General features: G+C 42.0%; 1 protein-coding gene across 2 annotated transcripts in view; it reads left to right on the forward strand.

Annotated features, from left to right (window-relative positions):
* Positions 1-7126, forward strand: part of LOC131219228 (uncharacterized) — a 31976-nt gene extending 24850 nt beyond the window's left edge. Inside the window, exon 2 of one of the 2 annotated variants that reach the window (XM_058214268.1) lies at positions 6437-7126. In XM_058214268.1, coding sequence (XP_058070251.1) covers positions 6437-6685 — 249 coding nt within the window. In that variant the 3' untranslated portion in view covers positions 6686-7126. The remainder of the gene's footprint in view (positions 1-6436) is intronic. The other variant, XM_058214269.1, reaches the window with a different exon arrangement.
* The last annotated feature ends 9476 nt before the right edge of the window (positions 7127-16602 follow it).

Genomic DNA, 16602 nt, shown 5'->3' on the forward strand with positions numbered 1-16602 from the left:
TGGCTACATCGTAGCCCCAATCACATTCCAAACAATAACATTTACATATAGTAATTCAAAACAACATGTGACAACTGAAATCAGATATAAATCCTACTTGAGCAATTTCACAAACACATACTACACACATACATAGACATTTCATCCATACAGCATATAGTAGTAAGATAGGTTATATAAAGGATACTATAACCATAGTTAAGGGATTGAGAATCCTATCTCAACACCCTCATTACATACATTTAAACCAGCATTTTCTCATTCAGGCATTTTATCAAACACTTAGTCTACACATATTAGATACATGTAATAAATCAGTTAAAACACATGTTATAGCAAATCCTCTTACATAGGAGTTTTCACACACACAACGATCATGTATTAGCAATCAATAATCATAGTAAGCACAAATCATAATTCCATATTCATTCAAACATTTTAACAAACACTTAGAATGCATTCGAAATAGCCTAACCTACATAAATGTGTAATATGTTGAAACATCTTAACTACGCATATGTGATAGGACTCAAGTCAGTCATAAATCATTGAATGACATTGAAAGCCTTGAAAACCATAACCTAAATATTTATAGTCCACACCTTTCACCGGTAGACTCGTAACGAACTCAGTTCGTTCTCTAACTCGTCGTCTACGGCACAACTGCAACCCACAGTATGAAATATGTTAGTTATTTCATCCTTTACTCTATTTTAAACCCTAAAATAGGTTAGGGTTAGGATTTCTTACCGGAAAATGGAAACAGGATCGCCGGTATGGCGACATGGTAGCGATCATTAAGCGCGTGGAGTGGCAGGGAAGAATCCCAGGAACAAACTCTAACACACACACACACACACACACTCTCTCTCTCTCTCTCTCTCTCTTCTCCTCACTTTCTTCTTCTCTTTTCTCTCTCTTCTCTCTCATAGGGTTGTAAATTCGTATGAAATGAGAGAGAGGATTTAAGGTGCTTATATAGGCCCAGAACTGATGGGAATGGCCTCAGGGTCATGATATACTTAGGTTATAGCCAAAAGTTGGTTGTTTCGGTCCAACGGAGCTATTCTGCAGGCCCCTTTCTCACATGCGGTTGGACTTAAGCTTCCTGACATTGGATCTAGGTCGAACTAAGTTTTCGGTCCGATCGGATTTACGGATCGACCACGGAGGACCAGTTTCAGTTCGACGGTCACCGGTACTCGATCAGGGCCATAAGTACAATGACATGTGTTGAAAATTTTTCCTGATTTGAGGGTGTAATTAGGTCAGATTCCAACGGTCTGAATCCTTAGATTTGGCCTGCAAGTAAACGACTCAATTCACTTAAGTTTCAGTTCATTTCGTAAAGATATTCGCGTTTCTCACACACTTCCCTCCGAGCTCAAATTGTGCATTTCTGGATACTATTAGGACTTCATTTTTGAGAAGGTCGTCAAGTCTAGTAATGCGGTCATAACCATATAGTTTTGAGGTAATCGGACTTTCGACGTGCGATATAGATCCAATACGGAGTTTCGGTGTGCTCCCGAGAGCAAACGGGTTTAGAGATTGATCCTGGATTTCAGGGTAATATAGCGTTAATGATTCTACAAGTTTTGGATCTTGCAGTTCGTATTTAAAGTAATTAGTGCTAATTTCACAGGTAACCTAGTTTAGCACTTAGTTAATTCTCGTCTAATTTTTAAAGGATTTGGTCCTTAGTGATATCTGCCTGAGGTGGTACTCGGTCTTTGTATGAATTTTTCCAAGACATTACAGGTCATATTCCCAAACATACACTAGACCTGGTCCCTTTTCCTAAGTACCGAGTATGAGCATCGCGGTAGAAAATATATGATAAACTAAATTGTACCAGTGCATGCTGATGTCCAAAAGAAGTTACAGGAGTCTAACACTAAGTACAAGGAAGAAGTTGATAAACATCGGTGCTAGAAGGTTTTTGAAGCGGGTGATAACATGATAATTCACCTGCACAAGGAGAGATTTTTGACCGGGATGCATAACAAGTTAAAGGAATAAGAGGATCAATCTTATTCTGATCCTCAGGAAAGTCAATGATAATGCCTATGCCGTTGATTTTTCCAACGACGTTAAGATCTCACGAACTTTCAATATGACAGACCAGTATGAATATCATGAGTCGAGTTCATTGAATAACTCGTGGATGAGTTCTTTTCCAACTAGAAGGGTCTAATGTAGGACATGGCACAGGCACATTCCTAGCATGGCTAGACCAAAAGAAGGCCAAAAGAAGCAAAAGTAATCTATCATATCTGGGCCCATTCCTATGTAGATCATCACATAATTAGGCCCCATGCGCCTCTGAATCGAAGAAATTTGTTCCGGATAGGGAGAAATTGTCGTTTGAAGTGCGAACCATAAATCGGCCATAACTTTTGGTCTGGGTATCGTTACAGGACACATCCTATCAATCTTTATCATATCATGCCATTTATCTAGGGTCAACTTGTTAGACAGGCCACATGCCTTGTATAGTTGATTTTCATAGATAGATGATGTATAACTAATTTCCATAGATAGATGATTCTGTTTTTAACATTTACCTTGTATACATGGCTGTACATCTCTATATATTCAACCCTTTAGGGTTGTCTCAAATATACAGAAAACCAAAGGAGAATCGTTTTCTCTTTGCTTTCATGGTATCAAAGCTATACCAATCCTGATTTGGCACCTCCTTCATCACCGACACCACATCCTGACAGATCCGGCCCCTCATACGTCAGAAAACCCTGTTCCGGACCACCCCTATGCCCCTTCCACACTCCTGCTACGTCAACACCCTTGTCCGACCATCCTCAACCCCCGTCCGATCATCCCCAGCTCCATCCAACCATCCCCAGGACCGTTCGATCATTCTCAGGACCATCTGATCATCTCCAGGAACCCCAAGCCCGTGTCTGATCATCTCCTAGGATTATCTGCACGTGCTACACACACCCTTGCACACGCCCCTGCTGCGCACACCGCTACCCTGCACGTGTTACGCACGCCCCTGCTACGCACACCCCAGCTACCTCCATCCGCACAGTCCCAACCCCATTGCTGGTGTTGTTGATGTTTTGTTGCTGGTTCTATTGATGTTGTTATAGGTGTTGGATTTACTCAAAGTGGTCATGATCCATCCTTATTCTTGTGCACCACTAATCGTAGAATTTTTATTGTTCTTGTATATGTTGACGACCTACTTCTGACTGATAGCGATGCTACTGGAATCTCTATGTTCAAGGATGTTCTGAAATCATCTTTCAAAATGAAGGACCTTGGACATCTGACATACTTTCTTGGACTTAAATTCTTACGTTCTAAACGTGGGATCCTGGTCAGCTAGCGTAAATATACTAAGGATCTTCTCGCCTTGGCCTCATTGACGGATCAGAAGATAGTTTAGACTCCCTCAGAACTTAATATTTAATATGGTCGTGACGATGGTGATCTCCTTGTGGAGCTCACATTATACTGCCATTTGGTTGAAAATCTGGTTTACTTAACAATGACTCGCCCTGATATTACCTATGCTGTCTAAGTTGTCAGCTAGTTTGTTTCTGCTCCTCGGACTCTTCATATGACTGCGGTGTTACACATCCTACGGTACCTACATGGAACTCAGGATCGATCATTGTTCTTCTCCTCCATGGTAACTCTGGACCTTCATGCTTATTCGGATGTTGACGGTGGGACCGGTTGTACTCTCATACGCAGATCTACCACTGGCTACTGTGTTTTCTTCGGCACTTCTTTCATCTCTTGGAAGTGTAAGAAGTAGGCTACTGTTTTCAAATCAAGCACGGAAGCCGAGTATTAAGCGATGTCAGCTACTTGCAGTGAGCTTATCTGGTTACGTGGACTTCTTTCCAACTTGAGTGTTCATCTACAAAATCTTACTTCACTCCATGTAGATAATCTGAGTGCCATTCAGATTGCCTCTAACCCTGTTTTCCATGAACAGATAAAGCATATTGAAGTTGACTATCACTTCATCCTAGAGAAGTTCCAGTCTCGGCTCATTTCTCTTCTACATGTCGCATCCCATGATCAGATTGCAAACATTCTCACGAAGGCCCTCACTTCTGCACGTCACTCTTTTTTAGTTGGTAAACTATTACTTGTCGATGACTAATATTAGTTTGAGGGGGGATGTTAGACAAGCCACATCCCTTATATAGCTGATTTCCATAGATAGATGATGTATAGCTAATTTTCATAGATAGATGATTACGTTTTTAACATTTACCTTGTATAGATGACTGTACATCTCTATATATTCAACCCTTTAGGGTTGTCTCAAATACACAGAAAACCAAAGGAGAATCGTTTTCTCTTTGCTTTTAATCATTTTCTCTTTGCTTTCACAACTAACCCACATAGTGGGTCGTGTCTATTTGTTTTGAGAGAAAACGTATGCTTCCAATTCAAAAAGATATTTTAGGAAAAATTTACTATTTGTAGTCATTATGATTTTTGTCATATTTCTTAATTTTAGAGTTTTAGATTTTCATCTTTTTGGAAATTACTTGTAATCATACTAGGTCTCCTCCAATAAAATTTATTTGAACTTTCTATTTTTGGCAAATTAGGCTTTAGATGACTTTTACTATTTTGGGTAACTTCTACTAGGGTTAGAATTTTTCCATTTTTGATAATTATGACTTAGGGTTTTATTCTTTATTTATTAATGGTTTAATCGAGTGTTGAGAAACATTACATAATTGTTGATCAATAAAATATTTTGATTTTTTCTTTATTTCTTGTGGATTCAAGAGCCATTACACCTTGTGGATTTGAGGTTCACATCACGTAAAGGCGATGGTGTTCGTCCTCTTTCCTTTTCCACGCCCTTCCCTACCTCAAGGTAGAGGAGAGGAGAGAGAGCCCCAAGCCGCCTCCTTCCTCTCTTCTACACATGCCATCCGCAAAGGAACGGTTCGCATCCTCTCATGCCCATACCCCTATAGTGTGGTTATGAGAGTTTTCAAGGCATCCCTTCATTGGAGTAAGACCTTCTATGTTGACCGATTGGCATTGCAGGTTTTTCACACTCAAAAGTGGACACAGGTATGATCTCAGCCGTTGAAAGAGGACATAGGCATGATAATGGCCATTGGATTGCATCTTTGCAAATTTGATATCATAATAAGCGAAGTAGATCCTAATCACATAAAAATAATTTTGAAACGGCTTTACCCGTCGGTCTCTTGAAAGAACAATAAATAATAATAATAATAATAATAATAATAATAATAAAAAAAAAAAAAACAACTCGCAAGTGAACGATCACCATTCTTGAGATAGGTAGTGCGTAAATCTAGACTGTAAACCATGAGATGATGAGGTGCCATGCCAACCTGAGCAAAAGCACATACTAATTCCAACTAACCTCCTTAGCCATGCAAAATAATCTAACCAGCCAGCAATACGATCCTGAGAGACTAATGATGCTTTTCTACGGAATTCAGATTCAACAAAGGAAGTTTGCTAGCCTACTCAAATCTTTTGCATTGCTGAGAGGAGGCGAATAGTCATATTGCATAGCACGTGCCTGTGAAAATTAATTAGTCTGATCTTCCAAAGATAACATTTTGCTTTCCAGCCCTTGATTCTTCTAATTGTAGCCACCAACTCCTTGAAAGTTCTTAAAGGTCTCTCACTGCCCTTAATTCCTCATGTTGGTGCATCCCTCCCCTGTAGAGATTGCTGGACACTTGAAATTTTCCATCTTCCTTCCCTACTGGAGATCCCACTACTCCACTTTTCAGAATAAATAGATAAACTTCCCATCCTCTTTCCCCATTGGGGACAGCGAATACTCCATTTTTCAGAATAAATAGATAAATTTTGCATCTTCCTTCCCTACTGGGGATAGTCTATACTCCATTTTTCAGAATAATAGATAAATTTTGTTTCTTCCTTCCCTACTGGGGATAGTCAATAGTCCAATTTTTCAGAATAAATAGAAAATTCAGACTGTTCGATCCTTTCAAAGAATATGTTGACATTTCACGTTGAACATTTTGCAAGAATGTTGAGGGCCATGCTTCACTATTAAAGAAAATAGAGTCAAGAAGTTGGGTGCTTATAATAATCCTGATTATTATCTAGGTGGATGGGTCTCATAGGCGTGCTGTCTGCTGGTGCACGTTTATGATCATAAGTTACAGCACAAGCTTCAATACACTGGTTGCGTCCAATTAATCATGGCGCATGGCTGCTGCAAGGCCCTTCTCTCAAGTTCTTATTGCGAAAATAGTTTCTAGATTTGTATTGTTTGGAATTATAGACAGTACAGTGATAGCAACTGAAAATCACAGAATCATGATATGGTTTTTACTTGATCCTTCTCACCAAGATATGTGTTTTATAGATGTTTAAAAACTACAGACAGCATCCTTCTCATTTAAATGTCTATCTGTAGATGTTTCAGAAGTACAGACAGTGCAGTGAGAGTGCGGGTGTAATCGGTGAGAAGGCAAGGTCAACTGCAGAGGAATTCAAGAGGCAAGAAAAGGAGAAGGCTGAATCTGCTACTCATAGTGGTAAGGAAGCTCGGAAGGAAGTAAAGGATGTGGTGAGCAGCGAATCCCAGACCGACTCTGAGCTAGCCAAAGAGAAGTTCAAGGAGAACGTGGAGAAGGGCAGTTACGACAAGATGGGGCGAGAGTAATGGTGAACATTTTGGCACATAGAATGTGATATTAGAAGGCATGGTTGGATGCTTAGTTGAATTGGGTTGCAATATTTCAACTGATCTGAGCACATGATCTGTGCATATTGGTTCCAGATGATGTCCAGCTGATGCTCTATATAGGATGGGAAAAATGCATCTGAGGGTTGTTTCAGAGCTGAGAAGCAAACACAACAGGGTTCATTTTCGATTTTGAAATAGTGCAATGCAGTTTGATTGATGATCCAGTTGCAAGATTCCGTATATCTACGTATATCTATATGTATGAGTTGGGTCTGTTATGTAAATCGGTGCTGGTTGATAAACTGAAAAATAAGCTCTGAAATTCATTTGAGTGCTAAAAACTTCCAAAGTGCTGAATGTAATTTTGAAGTAAGTTTAGGAATATTTTAGTCAAAAGCCAAAAAGAAATTTTAATTACCGCCACTTTAAGTAATTTTAATTACCACTACTTTCAGCATTCAGCCTGGGAGCTGAAGAAATGGCTCATATTATTAGTGAAAATTAAATTAAGCACTTAATAAAGTAGATTTGCCAAACAATCTGAAACACTGAAAATCATTGAAAATATCAAATTTCAGTACTGAAAATAAGTTTTATTAAACCTGACGATTTGCTAGGACTTTGCCCCTTGTATATATAAGGTCAGAATCCTTGGTTTGTGTCTCTGGCTAGCGCTTCCCTCCATTAGAAAACAAAACCTCTAGTTGTTTTGCAACTCTAATATGGAAAAACTACATTAGCCACTTTGTTTGCTCTCTCTCTCCGTCAAATATATGTATAGGGATTTCATATTTGCAAATTGAGAAATGATCTAGTAGGCGCTATGTATGGAAATCTCTACATGCATATGGTTTCTTTTAGGAGTACTTGTTGGGATTGAACTCACCTATCTGGACCGTCTATTAGGTCCAGCCCACTCTTCATATACCAGAAATTAGAGTAATCCTTGAATCATGACCAATGTTTCCATCCATTTATTGCATACCACTACCTAGGTCATTTGTAGCATCCAATTTGTATGTTTTTTTTTTTCCAAGGAAGACTACAAATATTGGGTGGAGCTAATTTTTGTTAGAGAGAGGTGAAAGTCCAAACGCAACTATGTGCATGAGGAGAACCCATGCACAATCCGAAAATGTATATTTGTTTATGGGAAGGTACCCAAGCGCTTAGCCACAAGTATCATCGCCTTCGGCAGATAACACTCAAAAAAGTAGTCGCGTTTTCCTCCGATTAATGTGATGATTAGTACTGCACATACCTAGTAAAATGAACATGAGTAGCACGTGGGAACTGATGCCGGCAGTAATTGGTGTTAAAAGGATAGGAGTGGGCAGCAAAGATGAGGAGCCGGTTTGGCCAGTGACGCTGCCACTAGCCGGTGCTCTGCGGGCCCCACCATGATGTATGTGTTTTATCCATGCCATCCATCCATTTTTTCCCTATCATTTTAAGGCTTGATCCCAAAAATAAGGTAGATCTAAATTTCAGGTGGACCACCCTTAGAGCTCTACACGAGTCAAGTTAGCTCGGTCAGCTCGCTCGATTCGACTCAGAAAAGCTCGACTCGCCTCAGCCCAAAATTGAATTCAGACCGAGTTGAGCTGGTGTTTGGAGCTCGAAAAAATTTTGAGTCAAGTTCGAGCTTGGCCGATCTTGACTCAACTCGGATCGAACCTCAACTCGAACCGACTCGGATTAAATCAGCTCGGTGACTTGGTTATTTTGATATGAATGTTACTTGCCGAGTGTTTGATGAAATGACCTAATGAAGTGTTGGCGAGGAAGGAATGGATCTGTTTGTTGTTTGATTTTGATGTTGCTCACCCGAGTGTTTGATTTTGATTATGCTCTTTAGGTGTTTGATGAAATACCTATAAAATATTGTTACTATATTACATTCTGTGAAATATTGAAGATACATTCTACCTATTTGAGAAAATACCTAATAGGCTCAAACTCGGCTCGAAGTAGCCCGAGCTGTTGACTGAACCGATTCGAGCTAGCAAGACATGCTCGAGGACCAAGCCAAATTGAGTTCAAGTTGGGGTTAGCTACTGGCCAAGCCAAGCCGAGCTGTGCCAAGCTTGACTCGGTTTGACTCGTGTACAGCTCTAGGTCCACCCCACACGAAAACAGCTTGATCCCACACACGAATATCATTTTAGGGCTTGATCCCAAAAACAAGGAATATCTAAATTTCAAGTGGACCACACCAGGAAACAGTTTGATCCCACATAGCACCAACCACTAGCCATTGGCTAGTGGCAGCTGGGACACAATCCAATATGGTGGGATCCACATAACATCCATTATGTTGATTTGACGATAAAATGGATCGACAACCCATGAAGTAGATTAGACAATCCATTTGCTACAATACTTACCCAAGTGATTAACAATCCATTTGCTACAATACTTTCCCAAGTGATTAGGCGATGAATTATCTTGATTGGGTAAGCGATCCGCACCCTACAAGTAACTCAGCGAATGGTGAAAGAAAACTTGAAAATTGCACTTTTGCATGACTCCAGCTAGAATCTCAATTGCACACCAGGCGCGCAAGGTACAGGATGCTTTTTTTCTCATAAAATAATTTACTATCAAATTACCATATAATGAGAGTACTCGTACTCATTCATAATCCTACTTGATCTACACTGTCGTTTTACACCCTAACTTATAATCTTAACAATTTAATTCAGCAAAATATTAACAGTGACAAAAACATCTCTTATCCAGGGAAGTCTATTGTATTTGGTTTTCGATAAAAATAAAAGATAAAGAAAAATATTTTCCAAAATTGTTTGAAGAAAAAAAAAAGTAAATTTTCTTTTTGTCCCACGTTACCGGGGGAAAAGAGAAGAAAAGAGGATATAAATGGAGTGTGGTGTACCTTACTAATTTGGTAAGCATGTGGGAGCTTGGAGGCTAGCATGCTTCGGTGCAGAGCATTAAAGCACACGTATGGGTGAGGACGTAGGCAGTGAGGTAGTGTGTGATTGTCCTAGTGCTACTTGGTTGTCACGCCCCAGACTCGGTAACCGGATTCACAAGGAACCCGATAGCCGGTTCTATCCGCAACAGCCTCCGTAGTATCCCATTCTTGGCTCCTGAAGTAGGTTCCGATCCTGGGATCCTACAAGGAGGATTTCCATAATAGTATAATCATTAGTAATACGAGCACACCCAAGATCACAACAAGTATATCTGAGAATAAGAAAGGTACACATCACAAAATTCACTATGAATTTGAACTTTTACAAGTATCCATAAGGTCCAAAAGGACATACATAAGATAATAGATGAAAGAAAGGAAAGTCTGTAACATTGGGGTCCTCAAGCTCAACTCTACTCCATGCTCTGCCGCTACGATGCCTGTGTAGGATCTCCTGCACACATCAAACGTGCATAAGCTTATAGAAGCTTAGAAGGTGGTGAATGTGTGTGACAATAGTACATAGAAAAATAATAGGAGGTACAGGAAGGGAAACATGCTGAATGACAATATCACCAACCTTACTAAGGCTTATCATGAATACGATGCAATGAGTACTACACGCCATAACAAGGCAATGCATGAAGGGCTTATGTAGCCGATGCGAATGCGATGCAAAGTAATGTCAGTACTCATAACCAATCCACATATCAAGTACATTTCCAATCATAAGGAAATCAAAGGGGTCCATTACGCTATTGGATGACTGGCATTCTACAGACCCACACAGTCAAACGAGCATAAGAGACCTGACTACCCACCTATAGACATCCAATCACCAGCAAGGCCTGATGGCAACGGACCCATTTACGAGCTAGTCAAACTTAGCATATTAATGCCTCCTTACATCAGGTGAGGAAGGCCACACCCTTACCCAACTGACTACACGACAGTGAGAGTCGTGGCCTAACGGTATAAGGTCCCCGTGCCCTTATAGTTTTCACTCAGTCACGGTGTTGGGGTAGATCCTTGGTATCATGGAAGTTTTAAAAATTTCACCCATGGGCATCTTATGCACCCGGTATGCTCAAGTAATATTTTCGGTGTCCACACATATGACCATCCACGAGGGTCCCTTGTGGAGGCAGGGCCCTGGTGAAGTAAGGGCAGTATTGTCATGAAATGTGGTGCCAATGCATAAGTCATACATACAGATCATGCATAAGCTTCAAGCACTTAATGTGCACAAGGGAAGAAACTACATCCCCTTATGACCACCACACGATGCAATCGATTCACACAGATGATGCATATGGATCACAATGATGTAAGTGCACTACCTGTAGAATATATTCCTCCTTCCCAAAGAGGGACAAGGCCTAGATACATAGACAAGTATTCTAAGGTGAAGTGAAGTCTTCTAGTGGGGGCCCAATACATTGGAATGGCCCATAAGGCCAAGGTAGACAATGGCACAGGCCTAAATAGATGAAACGGGCCTAGCAAGGGTCTACGGTGGACCTTTAACCACTCATAGAGGCAAGTGGGCCTGCCTTGGGGCCACAAATGTGGGCATTCAACCACTATTTGTCCCAAGCAGGTAGCCCATCCATATTCTATCATGAATCAAGGTCCAAGGCCCACACATCACCATAAATAAGAAACGGGCAGCTATAACAAACCACATACATTCATGTTGGGCCTCAAATAAATGGCCTAAGGCTTACTCAATACATAGGTCCAAAGGGCAACATCCATAGCCCAACCCATATGCAATACTATGGGCCCATAGGGAAGGTTAGGGCTCAACATAAGGGTCACCAATTCCATATATTGTGATGGGCCTAGTGGGCAGCCCATTACCCAAACCACATGGGCAATAATCTTGTTCTAATCAAGCAAGTTGGGCCTATAATCTGGCCCAAGAATATAGTTGATTTGGTGGGCAACCAAGGGCCCAACTACCCATACATTCCAGCCCACTAACCAAATCACAACATTATGGTGAAAACAGCCCAAGAGTTCACTGGGCCTACCTAGAAAGTTCCAGCCCATTTGGGCCTGAAAGAGTCCAAAAATCTGGTTACATACATGGACCCAATTAACCCAACTATGGTGGGCCTCAAAAGTGTATTAACTAAGCCCAAAATTAAGGGAAATAAAGGCATGAATTTTCCCCTCCAAGGTCCTCACAATATGGTGGGCCCCAACTCCTTAAAACTTCAGCCCAAAAGCAATGCACATATATAATATCTTGCTGGATTTTATTCCACCAGCTTTCTGGGCCTACTGGAGCCCAGTAAAATGTTCATCTGATTGGGACATAAGCCCAGGTGGTCTAGCAATAAGGTCAGAGGGTCCCACCACATGGAGTACACCAATGTACATAAGAAATATGTGGGCCACACTGTAACACCCTGAAAATCGGAGGTCATGCATACGCTCGACTCCCGAGTTCCCGGGGTCACTTATAATCAGTTTTCATTAATATGCGATTAATCCAGGTTTAAAGGCGCATCATGGAATTACTTGAAACATGAAGCACGATCACAATTAGTCTGCTGAAATGAAAATAGATCATTATATACATATCCAAAAGGATGTAAAAAGGGTCGCATCAGGCGTTGCCCAGCAAAATCACAAAAGGAGTATCATGCCCAAAAGAATAGGGCTGAGTCCAAAACTCAGCGATCCAAATCCTATCTACTAGGCCGACAGGGAACCATCCATCAGCTGAAAGTAAGAGAACTCGTCCTCCTCCTTGAGGCTCGCATCACCAGGCTCCACGAATCTGTATCACCTGCATCTATGAACGGGTCTGGTTGGTGTTTTAAAACACCGTCCCAGAATGGGAGTGAGTGATCAACTCAGTGGGTGCTATTAGCCTTAAGTTGCAACAAGCATTAATTATAATAAGAATTTAATGAAAAATAATAAATCATAAATATCTATCTAGTCTTGTTAATGTGCATGCATGCAGGATGATATGATGTATGCCCTCACCACAACGCTCCCTCGTGCGACAACATCTAACGATCGCCAATGCCAACACTCCCTCAGTGCGACCTCGACTGCCGAGTCGCCAACCTAGCTAATGCTATGCAATGATGATGTTAACCGGGTTCTTAGTTAAGTCCATTCATCCAGCAGATTTGAGAATCTGATACACCCCACATATCAAATGCTCTGAACTAGTTGCGAGGCCAAGACTCCCCAATGTGTGAGGCCGAGACCCCGCGATCCTTGACCCCATCGGGTTTTCCCCATCCCCGACTTCAAGCACATGGGGGGGTGCTGAATGTGGGGTAGCTCGCGGTCACTACGGGGAGGCGCGTCACCCCAGCGTAGGCCGACAGCTCGGACACCGTGTCCCATTCCACCATGCCCGGCTCACGAGACTGTGGATCAATATTCCATCCGGTATCGATGGGCTACAACGGTGGTAGGGTGTTCCAGTTTCCATACATATGTGAGCAAACAAGGTTAACAACCAGGTGGGTCAGCCAGTGGACTAAACCGCACGAGCCCAGGCAAGTATGTGGCGGAACGACATCGGGTACAAGCGACCCATGTAGCCTAACTACTGCCGCCCACACGTACTTGCCCAAACCCATGGGTTTAGCCTCAAGGTGGTCCTACCAACGGAAACACCTTCGATCTCCTCATGTTCCTGACCAACCTAAGGGTAGGAATAGTGACTTATAGCATGTCAACTACCAATGTAACATCAAGCATATTCAACACCATGTTCTCATGTTGCTCAACATACAATTCATATTTCTCTAATAAACATCTATTAATATCATGAATAAAGTGTAGGTGTGTGGTGTGGGTCAGTGAGGAAGTTAACACTTCCTCCATGTTGAGAAATCATATGTACAAGAGCAATAAATCATACACAAGATGAAGCAACACATATGAGAAGAAGAAATCAACCATACATGAGCATGTAATCATCCATACACTAGATTATGAGAGAGGCAAGATTAACATCAAAGAGAAATAAACATGCAATTCATACAATTCCAACAATATGTCATTCCTAGGTTTTCCTAGATTCTTCCATATAACACACCAAGCAAACAAAATCATTAAACTCCAATTATAATTTGGTGCTAGGCCACCTAAGGATAATAGTCCGCACCTATGGATCGTTGAGATCTTGAAAACGACCTAGGAATGAGGGCTTTTGGGGTCGGACGATCGGATTCCCTAAAACAACCATTTGCATGTTAGAAATTTATGAAATCCCTTCTCATCATAAGGGTTTTAAGGAAAAAGGGGTGATGAGTCTTACCTAGACGATCAACGGGATGAATGGGCGGTCGTAGAGGAGGGATTCTTCTTGGAGAAGAGGTAGGGAGTTGTGGGGTTTGATTCTTTGGGCCCCACCTCGATCTAGGGTCCACCTTCACTCCCTTCTTCACTCTCCCTCTCTCTTTCTCCTCTTTCTCTCTTCTTTCTCTCTTTCTCTCCCTAGGGCAAATTCGTATGGGGAGAGGGGTGCCCCAAATGAGGCCCTTTTATAATGCCAGATTTGGTGACAATGGCCCCAAGTGTAGGGTTTTTACTATACTAGACCTATGAGAGGGTCTTTCTAGCCTCTAGGGCCCACTATGGGGTATACAAGTCAATATACACCGTAGGATAGCTAGCCCTAATGATGATCCACGTATGGATATGATCGGCCCGCCATTTGGATGCGCCGATCGACAGATATGATAAGAAGTCTGTTCAACGATCACCGATAGTCGATCGGGGCCACGGCTATACGGATATGAGCAGGGAAATATCCTTACTCCATGGGTAAAGTTTGGTCGCAAACCGACGGTCCAAAATCCTCAACTTTGCATAAGAGTGGACGACTCAATTCACTTAAGTTCCAACTCCTTCCTTTAGGGTATTTGCACTTCTCATGCACTCGTCCTTCAGCTCAAGTTAACCGGTTCTGTACCGTACCCAGGTTCGATTCCCGCGATGGACGTCAAGCCCAATGAGACAGACATTATTCTATAGTTTTGGAACTAGTGGTCCACCAACGAGCGGTCTAGAGCTTGTTTGGAGAATCGGGGCAGTTCTGGTGGCCCTCTGGTCATGAAACTAATAGGATAGGTGCTCCATGGCCCGATGAAGGGCCATGCAAAATTTGGGGGCAAACGGATGCGGGGTTTTACAGCAACGGTCCGATTTGTGATCAACGGTCACCGTTTCACGATTAAGTCCCAGATTTTATGGGCGGGTGTAGAAAAATACATTCGACCCTCATCGTAAATTATGAAGAAATCTGACGGCTGAAATGTCTTACATTTCAGTTTTATTTACACGTGCCAGATTTCAATTTTTGGCATTGGTGGGGCGCATCTGGCAAGTGCCAGATTCCACTTCTAGGTGCTCAATGGGTTCATGGTCCGCAATGGTCCCCAAGCCCAGTGAGATCTATGCTCTCCTAAATTTTTATGATTTTTTGACCTTCCCATGTCGTTGTATATCCCGCACCAGGTTCTATCAGGACCCGTCTGACCTATTCAATTGGGCTAATCTTGGTTTAATTTATTTGTGATACCTCATTACGAGTAGCTTAAATGAACGGTCCTGTGACAAATCCTATGTGGACGCCCCAGAACACTGTTCTGGTTGGGCGGGACGTTACACTACACCTGATGTTCAAGTGATCGGGCGAATTCATTGGCTTCCTACGGCTGATTAATCGGACTGGTGCAGCTCTTTACTGGTACCACCCCTGTATAAACTAGCATTGAGTGCTAATGGTCATTAAGTAATATTTAGGTTGATTAAATAAAATTTAAAAAAATAAAAAATAAAAATTGATGGATTTTTGGAAATTCAAAACAGTGAAAATCCAGAATGTTACACACACTGTTGGAGAGAAGTCCAACAAAAGCCTACAGTGGGCATTCCACAATTGGGCCAGGACGGTCCAATGGGCTAGACGCCCAGCCCTATCCAAAGGCTAAAGGTGGGCCCCACCTTGGACGTTCCACACCAAGGTGGGCCACGTCCAAGTGGGCCACAAAAATGGGTGGACACATGGATAAAATACATTATCGTGGTGGGCCATATCATGGTGGGACGGCCATCCTTGTTGGACGTCAACACTAGAGCTGGGCATCGGCCCGGATTGGGTCCAACTCGATCAGTCCGAAAACTGAATGGCCTGACTCGAACTCGATCCAATCCGGAACCGAGTCTGGGTTATCTGACTCGGGCCGATCTGATACATGGTTAGCCTGACCCGAACCGAGTCCAACTCGTTCAGGGGAGCCAAGTCGGATCGGGTTCGGTAGGATTCAGATCGTAGGAATTTAATCCAACTGTTTCATGTAGTGTGGTCCACTTCAGCCTTTAATATATCTCCTTTTTATGCTCAAGGCCTAAAATGATATTTCAAAATGGAGGAACGACTTAGATAAAACATATACATTGAGGTGGGCCCCACATGGCTCTGAAAAAACTATCCGTTACCATATTCATGTTTTTACCGAACATATATATTAACGTGCACTACACAAAAGCACAATGAGTGGTGACTTTTTTTTTATGCAGTGAGTGGGGACTTGCTGTAACGACGTTAGCAAGTTATGTGGGTCTCATCATGGGGTATGTGTTATATCTAAACCGTCCATCCATTTGGCGAGCTGAAATATGTAATGGTGAAAATCATTCGCTGCTGCTACTTGTGGTGTGGTCTAGATGATCTTTGGATATTATTCATTTTTTAGATAATACTCTGCGATGATCTCTAAAAATATATGAACGGTGTAGATATAATAAATACATCACTGTGGGGCCCATATAACTTTAATCTCCTTTGAACCATTCGTACAACTCGGAGCTCGAGGAGCGTTAGTCTCGTCCTCGCACGGAAACAGATTGGCTACTCCCCCTGCCACAGTGCCACCAGCCATTGGCTGTTGGTCGGTGCTCTATGGGCCTC

The sequence above is a fragment of the Magnolia sinica genome, chromosome 11 (genome assembly GCF_029962835.1).
Source record: "Magnolia sinica isolate HGM2019 chromosome 11, MsV1, whole genome shotgun sequence".
NCBI lineage: Eukaryota > Viridiplantae > Streptophyta > Magnoliopsida > Magnoliales > Magnoliaceae > Magnolia > Magnolia sinica.